The sequence below is a fragment of the Salmo salar genome, chromosome ssa13 (genome assembly GCF_905237065.1).
Source record: "Salmo salar chromosome ssa13, Ssal_v3.1, whole genome shotgun sequence".
Taxonomy (NCBI): Eukaryota; Metazoa; Chordata; class Actinopteri; order Salmoniformes; family Salmonidae; genus Salmo; species Salmo salar.
The window spans coordinates 64,664,725-64,684,648 of record NC_059454.1 but is presented as its reverse complement, the minus strand read 5'-3'; the positions used below and the strand labels follow the sequence as shown (position 1 = coordinate 64,684,648).

The following is a 19,924-nucleotide window of genomic DNA, read 5'->3' as shown; positions in this document are numbered from 1 at the left end:
ATACCCCAAAAATATACAGTCTAAGGAAAAAAATAATAGTGCTGCTGTTCATTTATGCATTATCAACAGCCATCGATGCCCCTTGCATCACAGCCAATGTCCCACCTCAGTTTGGGGTAACCTCTAAGGCACAGATCATAAAGCGAACAAAGTCTGAATCATATCTGTCAAATAGGAAGAAGAAAAAAAGTCAGTCATGTACACGGTGCCACGCCAACGTAACTGACAGTATTTCCAGCTCAGTAGGAAAATCCTCCTGTTGTCCAACCATTTCCTTAGCCTCATTTGAAAGCCTGGCCTAAAGTCTGGCCCATACATAAGTATAAAACATTACCGGTATGTACAGTGGTGGACATCATTGGGTCATCGACATCCAATATTAATCAAATACAGCCCTACATATGTAAATAGCAAGAAAACAATGTCCTGTGTCACCCCCTAATAAGACAGCTCTGCACAGAGGTCCTATAATTAAATTCAAATGCACTATATGTAATTCTATGACTATGCCCCCTGAAACTCACCAGGATTATTCATGCTTCTCTTCAACACTTTGTACGAGTCCCCGGTAAGGGTGTGGATTTCATCCCTCAGCCTCCGGCGCCCTTCCAGAGTCAGGTGCCACAGACAGGACTTCCTCTTCCCCTCGCTGCATACCTGCTGTGGGGTCTTACGAAAGCTGTTGCTGAAACACAGGTTGTGGCGAATAGTGTTCTTCCAGCCGTCAGGGGCTGTCTGGAAGAATGGGAAGTGCTCTCTGGGAGAGGGAGCCGTGAGAATCACACAAAATCATCCTCCATTACACTTTCAAGGACTGCGACCTCAAGTGTCCCAATAATGACAGATGGAAATGTTAAAGATGGCACAACAACAAATAGATCCCTAAACTCTTCTGTATGCACTTGTGAAGCACTGAGAGGATGTTATTGATAGAAGCAATATGGTGAAACTTCCACCCTTAGTCTATCAGAGGACAAGGTGGATCCATTACATTCTTACTGTCAAATCCTCTCAGCTCTCCACAAGTACTTGGGTTCGATTTGGGATTCGGTATAGTTTCTCCAGCGTCAACAAAAAGTAACTAGTGTGTTACTGGTCTGGGAATCTCCACCCATCAGTTCAAAAACACATGCTGCTTCTCTGTGGTCAGTAGTTCTTACCTTGTGAAGTTATAGATCTGCTGGACATTGAGGCTGCCAGTGCGGCTGCTGCCAATAGCCATGGCGATTAAGACGCAGTAGTTGACAGGGGGACGCAGCCAGGCTCCGCTCTTCAGGTTGTTGCTGTCTTGAAGGACCCGCTGGAGGCGCTTGCTTTGGGCCAGACTAAGCTTTCGTGGTCCACCCTTAGGGGCCTTCGCATTGCGGGCAGTTTTGACTTTCCGACAAACGTGGACATCCACCGAAGAGGCGTCATCCTCATCTGTAAGCTATGAAAAATATGTCACAAGATGTTATTGAAGCAAGAGATCAATTGAGTGCAATATGTCCGTTGTGCTCTTAAATGCTAATACATATTGCACTGATAATCTTGTTTGAAAACCATGAACTAAATACATACCTTTTTTCACTATAAGTTTGTTCTCCTGATAAGAGTTTACCTACCATACACTCGCTGGAGGACGCATCATGTAGAGAGTCAGCTAAGCAGATATCCTCAGTAGGTGAAACTGGAAGCACATTTGGGATAGACTTGGGTTTGACATGGGGGACTGTGGACTTGGGTACTGGTGCCAGGTGTTTCAGTGGCACCTTGGGACTCAATATCTTTGTTACTTTTTTGGGATACTTAATTGGGCAGGCAAGGTTGGGGTTGACCATTAACCATAGATTTGGCTGTATTGGAGAGTCTGAAATGCAAGTACATTTTAAGATAACATTGAAGCACCAAACACATACATGAAACATTAAAGTGGGGCTAAGACTAAAGATAAGTAACATCTCGATTAGGCATGTTACCCTCACCTGATTTCTGATAGTTTTGAAAAGAGAGGTCGTCCTTTCTTCTCGATATTCTTGCATACTGCCACTGAACCAGATACTGATCATTCTGTTTGTCTCCTGCTAATGAGTAATATATACCACAACTTTTCAGGGCATCATGACATCATTAAGCCCCTTCCGAGTGTAAATTGCACACGTTTTTCTTACCTTGGTAAAATTGGTCAGTTGTTGTGGTCAGCTTGATCTCTTCATCCATATCCCAGTCGTTAAGGCTGTTTGAAAGATGGAGCTCAAGAAACCGGCTTCGAGTTTGGAATTGTAGAGACATTCTCATTCTGTCTATAGAGTTGATATGAGTAGCGTAAAAACCACTTTTCGAAATATATCACACACACCAAAACAACCCCCTCTTGAAACTCATGCTAAGTTCTGACTGAATTCACTCAAATCTCCAATTATAGGTAAGGCCCTTGCCACAGCATTTACACCAGGTGTAAAGAATTAGTCGTTAGTGCCTTGATCAGTTCTGGCTTTCTCTCCTATAAAATGTTGAAATGACATTTGGTTAGGCCTCATAAAAAAAGATTGTATTTATTTAGGAATTATGTTAAGCGTCCTAATTGTCATCAAGAAATACTTTAAATGTTTTATAAAATGTATTATCACATTTGTGTTTTCTAATAGCTGTCATCCACAGGCGGCTGGTGACACGTTAATTAGGTAAGACGGGCTCATAGTAATGTTTTGAACAGAATAAATGGAATGGTATCGAACACGTAAAACACATGGTTTCCATATGTTTGATATCATTCCATTCACTCCATTCCAGCCATTATTATGAGCTGTCCTCCCCTCAGCAGCCTCTTGTGCCGTCATCACTGCAAAAGAGATGCTCAATTAACTTCCTTGATACTGAAGTTAACGGCGAAGCAGGTAAGTGAAGAGTCACTGGTGTGAAAGGCAAAGGCCGTACACATCGCGCTAATAGATGGAAATTGTAACATGGCTCTTATAGCAAGTATAAGAGCCACGTTCCAACGGGAAGGCATGGCCCGTGCTTCAACTTCTCAGCCCCCTTACACATGCCTAATGACCGCCATCCCGCTTCTGACACCACTGTAGGGAATGGTGGGGCGGGGAAGTAAAACCGGGTCGCTGGCGTGAAAGGCAAATATCCTACACATAGCGCCAATAGGGTGAACCAATTTGGAACATGGCTCATACAAGGATCACTACAACACAAAACATTATAATTATCAAGCATATTTAAACAAAAGAAAGTCATGGTACCGATTTTAGAATTTTTTTTGATAATCAACTACCAAAAATGCTAATATGGATACCATAACTTCAATGGGATTTGTGCCACAAACGCAAAAACGTTAGCATTTGAAAACAGTGCCAGGGAAATAAAACACCAAAATGTATTGCCGTCATACCTTGTCAATAGAACTGCTTACAGGGTAAGGAAACCACTGTCTTTTTGTAATTTAGGTGAACTATCTCGTTAAAGATTCTAGTTTTGAGAATAGAAAACTGTCTTGAGATCCGAAACATCCATGAGAAATGCCGAATGCCAACCAAGTTTTATTATGCTCCATCTTCTCTGCCTGTCACTGGATTTCCTCTCACCACTATATTTGGTGGTAAGTGGAATCCCAGACCAGATGCTTCAGGCTTTTACCCATAGAGATGTATAGAGATCAATAAATGGAAATAAACCGTTTTTGCATGACCATTACCATTGATGGCATTCACCATTTTAAGGTAGTCAACTGGGTGGGGATTCTTATGGGTTGGGAGTGATCAGCCAATGATCTTCAAATTGGTTTGCCTGGTTTGTAAATGTCTTTAACCTGTATGGCCGCCATCTAGTGGCCACAATAAATGAATGACAAGATTTGGTTCAACTCCAGCACTGCATGTGGTGGTAAGTCACTAATATTAACTTTACACTTTTTCAAACATCAAAAGAAGAAGAAAATGTACTACTTTAACATGGAGATAGCATGGGAAGCCCCGTTGAGGCTGTCACAGATGCCATGATGCCACAGACCCCTCCTCTCTCGCTCCCTTTCTCTATTTCTCTCCCTATGTCTCCCTATTTCTCTCTCTCTCACCTGTTGTCTCGACCTCTGAACGCTCAGCTATGAAAAGCCAAATGACATTAACTCCTGAGGTTCTGACCTGTTGCACCCACTATAACTGTTACTATCATCTATGAACGTTCGAACATCTTGAAGAATGATCTGGACTCTTACAATCTCCACCCGGCACAGCCAGAAGAGGACTGGTCACCCCTCGAGCCTGTTTCCTCTCTAGGTTTCTTCCTAGGTTCCTGCCTTTCTAGGGAGTGTTTCCTAGCCACTGTGGTTCTACATCTGCAATGTTTTCTCTTTGGGGTTTTAGGCTGGGTATCTCTATAACCACAATTCTCCTTTCATTGTGGTTAAAGTAGAGTGGGAAGAGGAAGCGAGAGACATCCCACTCCAACATTTTTTCTGGTTCATATACAGTCAATAAACTAAGCAGACCAGACCCAGCTGCTAATGCATTTGTGTCTATGGGAGAGCCAACCCGCTAAAAGCCAATTTATGCTTGATCCGAAAATGTGCTCGAAGGCTCTGTATGGAGGGTGTGATGCAATTGCGGTGCCTCCTGAGGCATGGAGAGGCCATATTGAGCTCTGTACTGAATCGCTATGCGCCTCCATATTTTCTTTTTACATGACTGGTTGACAGTAGGTGGGGGCGGGAGGTCCTGTATAAAGACAAACTCACTTGCTTGACATCTTCCTTCACAACAGCTCTAATCAACAGCTCTGTGCTGCTCCACGAACGGCAATAAGTATGGATGCCCTGAGTTCTGCAAAGGCCATAAGGAACATACAGTCAAAAGTTTTGACACACCAACTCATTCAAGGGTTTTTCTTTATTTTACTATTTTCTACATTGTAGAGTAATAGTGAAGACATCAAAACTATGAAATAACACATATGGAATCATGTAGTAACCAAAAAAGTGTTTTTATATTTGAGATAGCCACACTTTGCCTTGATGAAAGCTTTGCAAACTCTTGGCATTCTCTCAGTCAGCTTCATGAGATAGTCACCTGGAATGCATTTCAATTAACAGGTGTGCCTTGTTAAAAGTTCATTTGTGGAATTTCTTTCCTTCTTAATGTGTTTGAGCCAATCAGTTATATTGTGAAAAGGTAGGGGTGGTATACAGAAGATAGCCCTATTTGGTAAAAGACCAAGTCCATATTATGGCAAGAACAGCTCAAATAAGCAAAGAGAAATGACAGTCCATCATTACTTTAAGACATGAAGGTCAGTCAATACAGAACAATTCAAGAACATTGAACGTTTCTTCAAGTGCAGTCGCAAAAACCATCAAGCGCAATGATGAAACTGGCTCTCATGAGGACCGCCACAGGAAAGGAAGACCCAGAGTTACCTGTACTGCAGAGGATAAGTTCATTAGCGTTAACAGCCTCAGAAATTGCGGCCCAAATAGATGCTTCAGAGTTCAAAAAACAGACACATCTCAACTGTTCAGAGGAGACTGCATGAATTAGGCATTCATGGTCGAATTGCTGCAAAGACACCACTACTTAAGGACACCAATAAGAAACACGAGCAATGGACATTCGTGGAAATCTGTCCTTTGGTCTGATGAGTCCAAATTTGAGATTTTTGGTTCCAACTGCCGTGTCTTTGTGAGACGCAGAGTAGGTGAACGGATGATCTTTGCATGTGTGGTTCCCACCGTGAAGCATGGAAGAGGAGGTGTGATGGTGCTTTGCTGGTGACAATGTCAGTTATTTATTTAGAATTCAAGGCACACTTAACCAGCATGATTACCACAGCATTCTGCAGCTATACGCCGTCCCATCTGGTTTGCGCTTAGTGGGATTATCATTTGTTTTTCTAACAGGATACTGACCCAACACACCTCCAGGCTGTGTAAGAGCTATTTGACCAAGAAGGAGAGTGATGGAGTGCTGCATCAGATGACCTGGCCTCCACAATCACCTTACCTCACCTAATTGAGATGTTTTGGGATGAGTTGGACCGCATTGTGAAGGAAAAGCAGCCAACAAGTGCTCAGCATATGTGAGAACTCCTTCAGGATTGTTGGAAATGCATTCCAGGTGAAGCTGGTTGAGAGAATGCCAACAGTGTGCAAAGCTTAAGGCAAAGGGTGGCAATTCTGAAGAATCTGAAATATAAAATATATTTTGATTTGTTTAACACTTTTTTGGTTACTACGTGTTATTTCATGGTTTTGATGTCTTAAGTATTATTCGATAATGTAGAAAATAGTGCAAATAAAGAAAAACCCTTGAATGAGTAGGTGTGTCCAAACTTTTGACTGGTACTGTATGTATCTTTCATATAATTGAGAAATATTTTTCAAAAAAGAAAAGGTCAATTACTATACACCTTTATAGGGTTAGTTTTCCCACACAGCCATATCTCCATGTTACAGCGCTTGTTTACGGAAGACAGACAGGCAAGACACCACCTATGCTAATTAGCTATCTAGCATGCTCCGAACACCTGTGTGTAAACTAACTGGGGAGGAAGTGTAGTTCATCAACTGGAGGCACACACAGATGGATCTTTGCAAAACTAAGGGTGTATATTTTTTTAAAGCTTTATCGTTGACATGAAAGATAAGGGGAATATCAGCATATGTTTCGAAAATCGTTTCAAAAGCAATGATTATTGGCGTTAAAACACGACGTTGGAATTGTAGTTTACATAGAGCCAAATGTGGGTGAATGTAATTGTCACGGGTGTCGTAAGGATTAGACCAAAATGCAGCGGGAATGTGTATACTCATCTTCTTTTATTCGGCAGAAAGAAAGAAAACCGAAACAAAACACACATATACAAAAATAACGACGATAACAGTCTTGTCAGGCACACAGCTAAACAAGAAGCAACTACCCACAAAATCCTACAGAAAAACACCCCTCTTAAATAGGACCTTCAATTAGAAGCAACTAGGAGCAGCTGCTTCCAATTGAAGGTCAACCCCATTAACTAAACATAGAACTAGAGAAACATAGAAATATAGCCCAACAAACCCCGAAACACTCTAAACAAACACCCCCCTCAAAACAGAACACAGCCCAACAAACCCCGAAACACTCTAAACAAACACACCCCTGCCACGTTCTGACCAAACTACAATAACAAATAACCCCTTTACTGGTCAGGACGTGACAGTAATGCCTGAAAACAATACATACGGAGAAGAATGGTTTTTAAGAGCTAACCTACAAGTAGCAAAATAGGACTGAACTGATTAAACATGAAATGTATTTCAATATGATTGAAATAGGCTTATTTATTTTTTATTTATTTTTGGTTTAACTAGGCAAGTCTTATTTACAATGACATCCTAGGAACAGCAGGTTAAATGCCTTGTTCAGGGGCAGAACAACTGATTTTTACCTTGTCAGCTCGGAGATTCGATTTAGCAACCTTTCGGTTACTGGCCCAACAATCTAACCACTAGGCTACCTGCTGCCCCTTACTGTTTATATTTTAATGTAGTCATCTCAGTTTTCATTTCAAGCATATTTTTATATGTCACTTGTTTGTATCAATTGCAACTTTGTATTTGTAGTCAACTGTGTTCTGAAGTTAGTGCCTTGCAAAAGTATTCACCCCCCTTGGTATATTTCCTATTTTGTTGCATTACAACCTGTAATTTAAATAGATTTTTATTTGGATTTCATGTAATGGACATACACAAAATAGTCCAAATTGGTGAAGTGAAATGAAAGAAATAACTTGAAAAGTGGTGTGTGCATATGTATTCACTCTTTGCTATGAAGCCCCTAAATAAGATCTGGTGCAGACAATTACCTTCAGAAGTCACATAATTAGTTAAATAAAGTCCACCTGTGTGCAATCTAAGTGTCACATGATCTCAGTGTATATATACACATGTTCTGAAAGGTCCCAGAGTCTGCAACACCACCAAGCAAGGGGCACCACCAAGCAAGCGGCACCATGAAGACCAAGGAGCTCTCCAAACAGGTCAGGGACAAAGTTGTGGATTACTACAGATCAGGGTTGGGTTATAAAAAAATGAAACTTTGAACATCCCACGGAGCACCATTAAATCCATTATTAAAAAATGGAAAGAATCTGGCACCACAACAAACATGCCAGGAGAGGGCCGCCCACCAAAACTCATGGACCAGGCAAGGAGGGCATTAATCAGAGAGGCAACAAAGAGACCAAAGATAACCCTGAAGGAGCTGCAAAGCTCCACAACGGAGATTGGAGTATCTGTCCATGGGACCACTTTAAGCCGTACACTCCACAGAGCTGGGCTTTACAGAAGAGTTGCCAGAAAAAAAGCCATTGCTTAAAGAAAAAATTAAGCAAACACGTTTGCTGTTCGCCAAAAACCATGTGGGAGATGCCCCAAACATGTGGAAGAAGGTACTCTGGTTAGATGAGACTAGAATTTTGCTTTTTGGACATCACAGAAAATGCTATGTCTGGTGCAAACCCAGCACCTCTCATCACCCCGAGAACACCATCCCCACATTGAAGCATGGTGATGGCAGCATCATGCTGTGGGGATGTTTTTCATCGGCAGGGACTGGGAAACTGGTCAGAATTGAAGGAATGGCGCTAAATACAGGGAAATTCTTGAGAGAAACCTGTTTGTCTTCAAGAGATGTGAGACTGGGACGGAGGTTCACCTTCCAGCAGGACAATGACCCTAAGCATACTGCTAAAGCAACACTAGAGTGGTTTAAGGGGAAACATTTAAATGTCTTGGAATGGCCTAGTCAAAGCCCTGACCTCAATCCAATTGAGAATCTGTGGTATGACTTAAAGATTGCTGTAAACCACCAGAACACATCCAACTTGAAGAAGCTGGAGCAGTTTTGCCTTGAAGAATGGGCAAAAATCCCAGTGGCTAGATGTGCCAAGCTTATAGAGACATACCCCAAGAGACTTGCAGCTGTAATTGCTGCAAAAGGTGGCTCTACAAAGTATTGACTTTGGGGGATGAATAGTTATGCAACTTCAAGTTTTCCGTTTTTTTGTCTTATTTCTTGTTTGTTTCACAATAAAAAAATATTTTGCATCTGCAAAGTGGTAGGGATGTTGTGTAAATCAAATAATACAAACCCACAAAAAATCCATTTTAATTCCAGGTTGTAAGGCAACAAAATAGGAAAAATGCCAAGGGGGGTGAATACTTTTGCAAGCCACTGTAACTATGAATCTCCTGCTTTTAAGAAGCACAAGCTGGTCAAAGCCAACACACAACTACAGGAAAATATCTGCTCTTGTCATGACAAGCTGTTGGAGATTTACTCCCATACTGATAGCAGTGTATCTGTCTGATGGATGAACATAAAGGCCATGAAAGGCAGCTGAAAGGCAGTTGACCCTGTATAAGTCAGATAAAGACACCTGCGTTGGATTTAGAATCTATAGTGAACAACTCACCAGCCCATGGGTGTCTGCAAGTAGGGGATGAGTTCTTGACTGGGAACAATATGCCAGTGGGTTATTATGATTTGTTTGAGCTCCAAGACGAGATTGAAAGGGCTGATCATTATGGTCTGCTGACCCTGACCGTGTGGAGAAAGGACTAGAATGTCCTGGTGTAGTCTGTAGTCTCCACCTGGGCTGGCTCTATACTCTGACCCCTTTGTCTGTGTGCGTACGCCTGCTCAGTGCACTTTGCAAGGTGGTAGAGTGGAACAAGGGCTAAGATATGACAGATGATAACTTTTTATTTTTTATTTTATTTTACAATTCAATGAAGTTAAAGGGATACTTCGGGATTTTGGCAATGAGGCCCTTTATATAATTTCACAGAGGAAGATGAAGTTGTGGATACAATTTTTATCTCTCTGTGTCCAGTATGAAGGAAGTTAGAGGTAGTTTCATGAGCCAATGCTAACTAGCATTAACGCAATGACAGGAAGTCTATGGGTATCTACTAGCATGCTAGCAGAAACCCATAGACTTCCAGTCATTGTGCTAATGGACAGTAACCAGGTTTCCATCCAAGCTTTTTATGCGAGTAAAGTACATGTCGGATTAAAAATGTCACGACAGGCCTGATGGAAACAGCTAAATTTGTAGGTAAAGTTTCCAAATGTTGACAAAACAAAATGCGTTACACAAGGTAGGATCTTTTTGTGTCGGTAAAATGAATTATGTGATAAATGGCGGTGGAAATACTTTTATGCGCAAATATTGATGTAATAACCATCATATTGAAGTAAACTTAGTTACGCAATGACATGTTGTGTGGTCCTTCCACTACAATTTGGGAAGCATGCAGTTTATTAGGCTACAGATGAAATAAATGATGAACTTAACAAGGTGGTGAAAATGAAAAGTGATGAGCTTGATGCTCCTTTCCAATAGATATTGAGGGTTTTATTCTAGTGACATGATGATCGATGCTTGGCTGTCATTTGACAAATAAAAATAATCTTGCTCTTAATAATCTCATAATGTAGGCTTTACCCGCACTGTATCTGCGAACTGTTAGCTATGGCGCATGTGCCAATACCAGTGGGCACATTCGGTATATAACACAACATTTTTTGCGACAAATCCATCACTAGAGTTGAAAATGTTATTTTTTAATTTGGTACATAGGACGTGTTTTATGTGTACTACGTCATCACGCACATCCTTTTGTACACGACAATTCAATTTGATGTAAACTCATCTCTGGTGGGAAAAAATGCATATTGTTTTTATGCAGTTTTTGAATATTCACATGAAAATCTGTCGCCAATTGGATGGAAACCTAGCTACAAAGTCATAAAAAATGTATCCACTAGCTCAACTGAATCTGGAAAAGTAGATCAATTGCCAAAATCTGGAAGTATCCCTTTAATGTAGGCTGACTAATGATGTGTGTTACTATTAATAATCATGAAATGTAACTTTCGAATGTTGTTTAATTTTGCTTCCACATAGATATCATATATCATTTGTAAAAACTAAGCAGCGAGGTAAAACAAATAACGTAATATTTAACATGGAAATGGTGTTACAATGGTGTTATAATAATATATTTTTGACAATCAAATTCACAATGTTTAAGTGGGATTCTTATTAAGAAACATTTTAAATAATTTTAATTCAGTCATAATCCAAATAAGCAAATGATAGACAGCAGTTGAAACTACATAAAACACTCAAATTCAAAGTTTTAAATGTACTAGAAAGTGTTGGAAATTCCTCATTGAATCTGATTCTAATGTTTCAATTAAAAAACTAATTCAACAATGTTCAGTACTGATGTTTGCATATAAATTATAATTGTATACATTTATCCATATAAATTATAATTGTATTCATTTATCCATATACATGTATTTTTATGTATAGTTTATGTATAGAAAGACAACGGGTACTACTGTCTTCAAAACCTCCTCAATGTTGCTCTTCTCCGCTCCTACCACATACTGAAGCTAGGAAATAAAAAGAACAGCAATTTGATTGTGGTCAAAATATTGAAGAAAAAAATATGTAAAGGAAAAATACAGTAGCTCAAGCTACCTGTATGTTGACCCAGTGGTGAGATTGTCACTTGGTACAGTAGCCCAGTTTTCTGCTAACAGCGAACTGGCCATATTCTCAACGGTTGAGATGACGTCCCTTCTGAGCCGACATGGGGCACATTGAATATATTGGCCAAAGTTTCTGTGGAATGAGACATTCATAGCCCAGTACTATAAATATTACTAATGACCACAATAAAAACAATTACATCACTGGTTTAGTATATTTCAATTAGCCATGTTTTTTTATTTTTTTATTTAACCATATCTAGATTAAGGTTAACAATTGTCCAGTCAGAATAACATCTACAGAGTTAATAGTTCCAGAAATTAAATGGAAATTTATGCAAGATTCCTCCCATAGTCATATTGATTACAAAACAAAAGGCCAAATCAAACATTCACTGCTCTCGTTGGTGTCAGGGCTGTTGTACTCCAAAGTCATACTCTGTGTAGCCAAAACACATGGAGGCAGACTCAAAAGTAGAGCCTGCCAACCTGCCTGTCACAACTCCATCTGACTCTCAGAAGACTCATTTGGAATTCTAGAGTAAAGTAACAGTTTGAAGAAGGAATAACCACACATTATGAATCATCAGCTATATTAGTATTTATTTTTTATTGTATGTGCACATTAGGACTCGGTTCACTAGCCTTTCACACACTCCCGCAGCCCGCAAGGCGGGGGAGCCTACAAGCTTTGTGGTCCCTCCAGAGATAACATTTTGATTTGTTTAACAATATTGGTTTTCTACATGATTCCATATGTGATATATCATGAAAAACTTGGCTTTAAAACTGCAACATTTATTCTCTCAGCTTCGTGACAAAATTAGTAGAATAGTGGGAAATCTGCTCTAAAACAGCAGCATTTCCTCCCAGCTTCATGGCAAAATAGCATGAGATTTGCTCTAAAATGAATGAAGTTATCAAAACTGCAGTACGCCACTGACTCAGTTGATAGTAAATATGAAAGATTTAACATTACAGTAAATGTAGATAAAAAATATAGCTGATGTCCACTACAGACCTCCAGATTGTTGCTCTTCTCTGCGTCTAATACATTCTGAAGCATGGAAATAAATAAAGCAGCAATTTGATTGTGGTCAAAAATCTTGAAGAAATAAAAGATCAGTCTAGGACATTGGAAATGTGAAGGAGAAATAGCTCTAGCTACCTGTACGTTGACCCAGTGGTGAGAGGCGCCGACAGAGATGGACGCTTCGCTTCGCGTTCTTAGGAAAATATTCAGTATTTTCTTTTTTTTACGTATTATTTCTTACACTGTTACCCCAGGAAATCTTAAGTCTTATTACATAAAGCTGGGGGGAATTATTGGATATAAGAGCAACGTCAACTTACCAACATTACGACCAGGAATACTACTTTCCCGAAGCAGATCCTCTGTTTGGACCACCACCCAGGACTATGGATCGGATCCCAGTAGGCGACCCAAAACAACGGTGCCGCAGATGGGGCAGACGGAGCGGTCTCCTGGTCAGGCTCCGTAGACGGGCACACCGCCCACCGCTCCCGAGTATACTACTCGCCAATGTCCAGTCTTATGACAACAAGGTAGATGAAATTTCGAGCAAGGGTTGCCTTCCAGAGAGACATCAGAGATTGAAACATTCTTTGTTTCACAGAAACATGGCTCACTCGGGATACATTATCAGAGTCGGTACAGCCACCCGGTTTCTTCACGCATCGCGCCGACAGAAACAAACACCTCTCTGGTAAGAACGATCAAATGCCGACCGCATTATCTACCAAGAGAATTCTCTTCGATTATAATCACAGCCGTGTATATCCCCCCCAAGCAGACACCTCGACGGCCCTGAAAGAACTTCATTGGACTCTATGTAAACTGGAAACCACATATCTTGAGGCTGCATTTATTGTAACTGGGGATTATAACAAGACTAATCTGAAAACAAGGCTCCCTAAATTTTATCAGGATATCGAATGTGCAACCCGGGCTGGCAACACCCTGGATCATTGCTACTCTAATGTCCGCGACGCATACAAAGCCCTCCCTCGCCCTCCTTTCGGCAAATCTGACCACAACTCCATTTTGTTGCTCCCAGCCTATAGACAGAAACTAAAACAGGAAACACCCATGCTCAGGTCTGTTCAATGCTGGTCCGACCAATCCGATTCCATGCTTCAAGATTGCTTCGATCATGTGGACTGGGATATGTTCTGGACAATAACAATAGCATAGGACAATAACATTGGTGTATATGTTGATTGGGTGAGCGAGTTTATTAGCAAGTGCATCGGTGATGTGGTACCCATGGTGACCATTAAATCCTTCCCCAACCAGAAACCGTGGATTGATGGCAGCATTCACGCAAAACTGAAAGAGCGAACCACTGCTTTTAATCATGGCAAGGCGACCGGAAACATGACCGAATACAAACAGTGTAGCTATTCCCTCCGCAAGGCAATCAAACAAGCTAAGCGTCAGTATAGAGACAAAGTAGAGTCGCAATTCAACGGCCCAGACATGAGACGTCTGTGGCAGGGTCTACAATCAATCACAGACTACAAAAAGAAAACCAGCCCCGTCGCGGACACCGATGTCTTGCTCCCAGACAAACTAAACAACTTCTTTGCTCGCTTTGAGGACAATACAGTGCCACTGACATGGCCCGCTACCAAAACCTGCGGGCTTGCCTTCACCGCAGCCAATGTGAGTAAAACATTTAAACGTGTTAACCCTCGCAAGGCTGCCGGCCCAGACGGCATTCCTAGCCGCGTCCTCAGAGCATGCACAGACCAGCTGGCTGGTGTGTTTATGGACATATTCAATCAATCCCTATCCCAGTCTGCTGTTTCCACATGCTTCAAGAGGGCCACTATTGTTCCTGTTCCCAAGAAAGCTAAGGTAACTGAGCTAAATGACTATCGCCCCGTAGCACTCACTTCCGTCAGCATGAAGTGCTTTGAGAGACTAGTCAAGGATCATATCACCTCCACCCTACCTGACACCCTAGACCCACTCCAATTTGCTTACCGCCCCAATAGGTCAACAGACGACGCAATCGCAACCACACTGCACACCGCCCTAACCGAGAGACTGAAAAACAGCTTCTATCACAAGGCCATCAGACTGTTAAACAGCCATCACTAACATTGAATGGCTTCTGCCAACAGACAGACTCAATTTCTAGCCACTTTAATAATTAATAATTGGATGTAATAAAAGGTATCACTAGTCACGTTAAACAATGCCACTTTATATAATGTTTACATACCCTACATTACTCATCTCATATGTATATACTGTACTCTATACCATCTACTGCATCTTGCCTATGCCGTTCGGCCATCGCTCATCCATATATTTATATGTACATATTGTTATTCATTCCTTTACACTTGTAAAGGTAGTTGTTGTGAAATTGTTAGATTACTTGTTAGATATTACTGCACGGTCGGAACTAGAAGCACTCGCATTTCGTTACACTCGCATTAACATCAGCTATTACCATGTGTATGCGACCAATACAATTTGATTTGATTTGAGAGGCACGAAACTGTGCTACGCCACTGACTCAGTTGATAGTTAATATGAAATATGTAACATTACAGTAAATGTGGACAGTAGGTAAAAATCATACTGTATTTAGCGCATTTCCACTACAGAGGACATTTATTAACAAGCTCTTATTTCATGTGGGAAAAAGGATTGCACTGCTCTGAAAACTCACCAAACTATTCCTGAGATATATTCTTATTAGAAATGATTTGAATATCAAACTGACATAAATGATAATTACACAATTGCACACACTTACCATAACATTTTCTAATTGTGATGGTTATTGTGATGGTAGCCATTTTGAACAACCGGAAAGAAAAAATGATCAAGGTGACAACCCCGCACCTGTGATATCATTGAGTGAGTTGGGTGCATCACTGGACTGAATCTAATCCAATCTGGAGCTATTAGCATTTCCACTAGTTGCAACAGCCACAAAGTCAAAAACTATCAAAAACAATGAGGATAATGTTAATCTCCTTTGGACTGCTTTTCACCCTCTCAAATGCAGGTGTGTTATGTTTTTGATCTATGAAACAAATGTAAATGTCTACAATATTGAATATTTAGTCTGACTTAGAAACTGATACACACAGACACATTTGTGTCAGAATTTGATCGAACATATCCTCATAAGCCTATCTTCACCTCCTGAGACCCAGCAATCATTTTTTCCTCTCTAATGGACTTTTTTGTTTGTTAGGTCTGCCACTGTGTTAGGTCCTGCTTACCTTTTGAGAGGACATTCTGGGATTTTTCATCTGGTTGGCAAGCATGTGAATGGTTTGTGTACGGAGTGTATGGTTGATTTAAGCAATCAGGCACGAGGAGGTGTGGTACATAGCCAATATACCACAGCTGTTCTTAGGCATGGCGCAACGAGGATACAGCCCTTAGCCGTGCTTTATTGCTATTATAAACTGGTTGCCAACGTAATTAGAGCAGTAAATTAGAGCCCAACTAACTTCTAACAAAGCCTCCCCTATCCCCCAAATCCATTCCAACCCCCCATTGGAAGGGATTTGGGGGAAGGGGGAGGGTTTGTCAGAAGTTAGTAGGGCCTTTTTTATTTTCTTAGTAATACAGGATTAGGTAGGAGGGTTTAGTATTTCTTAATGTTTGATTCTTTATTAATTTAGTCTGAAAACTGGGATTGACTACACACCAGTACAACAGGTGGCGGAATGCACCTCTAACGACGGTAAAATGGAAATACTATTTACATTTACATTTAAGTCATTTAGCAGACGCTCTTATAAAGAGCGACTTACAAATTGGTGCATTCACCTTATGATATCCAGTGGAAGAACCACTTTACAATAGTGCATCTAAATCTTTTAAGGGGGGGGTAGAAGGATTACTTTATCCTATCCTAGGTATTCCTTAAAGAGGTGGGGTTTCAGGTGTCTCCGGAAGGTGGTGATTGACTCCGCTGTCCTGGCGTCGTGAGGGAGCTTGTTCCACCATTGGGGTGCCACAGCAGCGAACAGTTTTGACTGGGCTGAGCGGGAACTGTGCTTCCTCAGAGGTAGGGAGGTGAGCAGGCCAGAGGTGGATGAACGCAGTGCCCTTGTTTGGGTGTAGGGTGTCGTGTCTTTGGGGTACCATTAAACTGAAGACATGTTTATCAATTAACTCCCTGTAATTATTATCACGCGATTAAACTGATTAATCGTTTAATTGTAATTAACTAGGAGATCGGGGCACCAAGGAGAATATTCAGATTACAAAGCTATAATTTTCCTAATATAACTTTCCTGTATTATAATATTATATTCTATTATTGTATAGGCCGATTATATTCTGGTTTAAATGGTGTATTTTACCTCGAGTCCAGTCTCATTCCAAACGTCGTAAATTGTTGTATCTGCACGAACCCAGTCTTTACTAAAATCATCCAAACATCAATTGTCTTAAAATAATTTATTTACTACACTAAGTAATTAACAGAAAACATACAAACAGTAATTATCGTCACAAAGGATTGGTATAGTAATGTGCCCTAATGGCTAACAGGCATGGCTGGTCTGTTAGACAATGGGTCATAAACGGTCAGCTGAGGATGCACACCTACAGAGTTCATTAATATTACAATTGACAATTGAACGCTCCCTCATTCGGGAACAATTGCAATCAATATATATTTACGCTCATGTGTCGTCGAGATCCTTGTTCGAGCGTCGTTCTGATGGAGAGTTCTCTCTCTCTCTCTCGGTTAGAATGGATCTTTCAAAGCGACATTCATTAATGTCGTTATAGAATGGATGTTTCGTTGGTCTTCGCGTTCGATGATATAATTTACTTAGCTGCAGACTAATAATTAATATCAAAGACTTGTTCTTATTCTGTCGGTCTCGATAGTCTAAAAGTTAACCACGTGGTGTAGTTCACTTTCAGTAGAGGAATTGGATGGTAAAACCTATTGGCCATGGAGTGGAGGCCTGGTCTAAAGAAATGTAAATCAGGGTGGGTTTTATAGTGACCCTTGAACAGGCTTGTCAAATGACGCCTGGTCCTGTCTGTGTCCCTTGGGGGCGTGCCGATGGCTGAGTGAAGCTTGGTACAGAAATCCAATTCTATCACATTAACATCAGTACATAGCATCTCAATGTATTACAAATAGCTTTATCCTTATTAATACATTTTATACAACCATTATGATGCAAGTCTCAAGCTGAGGCTATTATATAAACAGTTTTATGGTAATATGGCTATATTGTCTCTTCTGAGTATCACAAAATTGTACCAAGCGGACCAGTTCGTAGCTGGATTCTTCACCAATCTTCCATATCTTCTCCAGAACACAAATGTCGCTTGGCTCCCCAATTCTGTGAGTTGGAAGAATTTCCTGTGTCTCTCTATGGGCCATGTGGCCAGAGACTCTCCTGGAATTGTAACACTCCTTCACACAGGGACTGGGTGGGGGAAGGTAGGTTGGGAGATGGTGCAAAAGGGGAGGGGGTCAACTGTCCTCCCTGTACCAAAAGAGGCCAACGTCATGACAAGGGCCTGATCAGAGCCTGAAGGTACGGAGGTGCCGTTCCCCTCACAGCTCCGTAGGCAAGCACCATGATCTTGTAGCGGATGCGAGCTTCAACTGGAAGCCAGTGGAGAGAGCGGAGGAGCGGGGTGACGTGAGAGAACTTGGGAAGGTTGAACACCAGACGGGCTGTGGCGTTCTGGATGAGTTGTAGGGGTTTAATGGCACAGGCAGGGAGCCCAGCCAACAGCGAGTTGCAGTAATCCAGACGGGAGATGACAAGTGTCTGGATTAGGACCTGCGCCGCTTCCTGTGTGAGGCAGGGTTGTACTCTGCGAATGTTGTAGAGCATGAACCTACAGGATCGGGTCACCGCCTTGATGTTAGTCGAGAACGACAGGGTGTTGTCCAGGGTCACGCCAAGGTTCTTAGCACTCTGTGAGGAGGACACAATGGAGTTGTCAACCATGATGGCGAGATCATGGAACGGGCAGTCTTTCCCCGGGAGGAAGAGCAGCTCCGTCTTGCCGAGGTTCAGCTTGAGGTGGTGATCCGTCATCCACACTGATATGTCTGCCAGACATGCAGAGATGCGATTCGCCACCTGGTTATCAGAAGGGGGAAAGGAGAAGATTAATTGTGTGTCGTCTGCATAGCAATGATAGGAGAGACCATGCGAGGATATGACAGAGCCAAGTGACTTGGTGTATAGCGAGAATAGGAGTATGCCTAGAACAGAGCCCTGGGGGACACCAGTGGTGAGAGCACGTGGTGCGGAGACAGATTCTCGCCACACCACCTGGTAGGAGCGACCTGTCAGGTAGGACGCAATCCAAGCGTGGGCCGCACCGGAGATGCCCAACTCGGAGAGGGTGGAGAGGAGGATCTGATGGTTCACAGTATCAAAGGCAGCAGATAGGTCTAGAAGGATGAGAGCAGAGGAGAGAGAGTTAGCTTTAGCAGTGCGGAGAGCCTCTGTGACACAGAGAAGAGCAGTCTCAGTTGAATGACCAGTCTTGAAACCTGACTGATTTGGATCAAGAAGGTCATTCTGAGAGAGATAGCAGGAGAGCTGGCCAAGGACGGCACGTTCAAGAGTTTTGGAGAGAAAAGAAAGAAGGGATACTGGTCTGTAGTTGTTGACATTGGAGGGATCGAGTGTAGGTTTTTTCAGAAGGGGTGCAACTCTCGCTCTCTTGAAGACGGAAGGGACGTAGCCAGCGGTCAAGGATGAGTTGATGAGCGAGGTGAGGTAAGGGAGAAGGTCTCCGGAAATGGTCTGGAGAAGAGAGGAGGGGATAGGGTCAAGCGGGCAGGTTGTTGGGCGGCCGGCCGTCACAAGACGCAAGATTTCATCTGGAGAGAGAGGGGAGAAAGAGGTCAAAGCACAGGGTAGGGCAGTGTGAGCAGGACCAGCGGTGTCGTTTGACTTAGCAAATGAGGATCGGATGTCGTCGACCTTCTTTTCAAAATGGTTGACGAAGTCAGAGAGGGAGGAGGGGGAGGGGGAGGAGGATTCAGGAGGGAGGAGAAGGTGGCAAAGAGCTTCCTAGGGTTAGAGGCAGATGCTTGGAATTTAGAGTGGTAGAAAGTGGCTTTAGCAGCAGAAACAGAAGAGGAAAATGTAGAGAGGAGGGAGTGAAAGGATGCCAGGTCCGCAGGGAGGCGAGTTTTCCTCCATTTCCGCTCGGCTGCCCGGAGCCCTGTTCTGTGAGCTCGCAATGAGTCGTCGAGCCATGGAGCAGGAGGGGAGGACCGAGCCGGCCTGGAGGATAGGGGACATAGAGAGTCAAAGGATGCAGAAAGGGAGGAGAGGAGGGTTGAGGAGGCAGAATCAGGAGATAGGTTGGAGAAGGTTTGAGCAGAGGGAAGAGA

General features: G+C 42.1%; 1 protein-coding gene across 2 annotated transcripts; it reads right to left on the bottom strand.

The window, feature by feature from the left end:
* Nucleotides 1–2,384, bottom strand: foxr1 (forkhead box R1). Of its 2 annotated transcripts, none has more exons than XM_014137123.2 (6): nucleotides 2,151–2,384; nucleotides 1,965–2,060; nucleotides 1,605–1,849; nucleotides 1,161–1,429; nucleotides 525–757; nucleotides 1–164 (listed from the first exon to the last, which is right to left on the bottom strand). In XM_014137123.2, exons 1-6 carry the CDS (start codon nucleotides 2,275–2,277, stop codon nucleotides 136–138), a joined length of 999 nt encoding a protein of 332 aa, XP_013992598.1. In that variant the 5' UTR covers nucleotides 2,278–2,384; the 3' UTR covers nucleotides 1–135. The 2 variants fall into 2 exon arrangements, with proteins under 2 accessions (XP_013992598.1, XP_013992597.1); XM_014137122.2 differs by having other exon boundaries at nucleotides 3–164; nucleotides 1,965–2,063.
* Nucleotides 2,385–19,924: the final 17,540 nt, after the last annotated feature.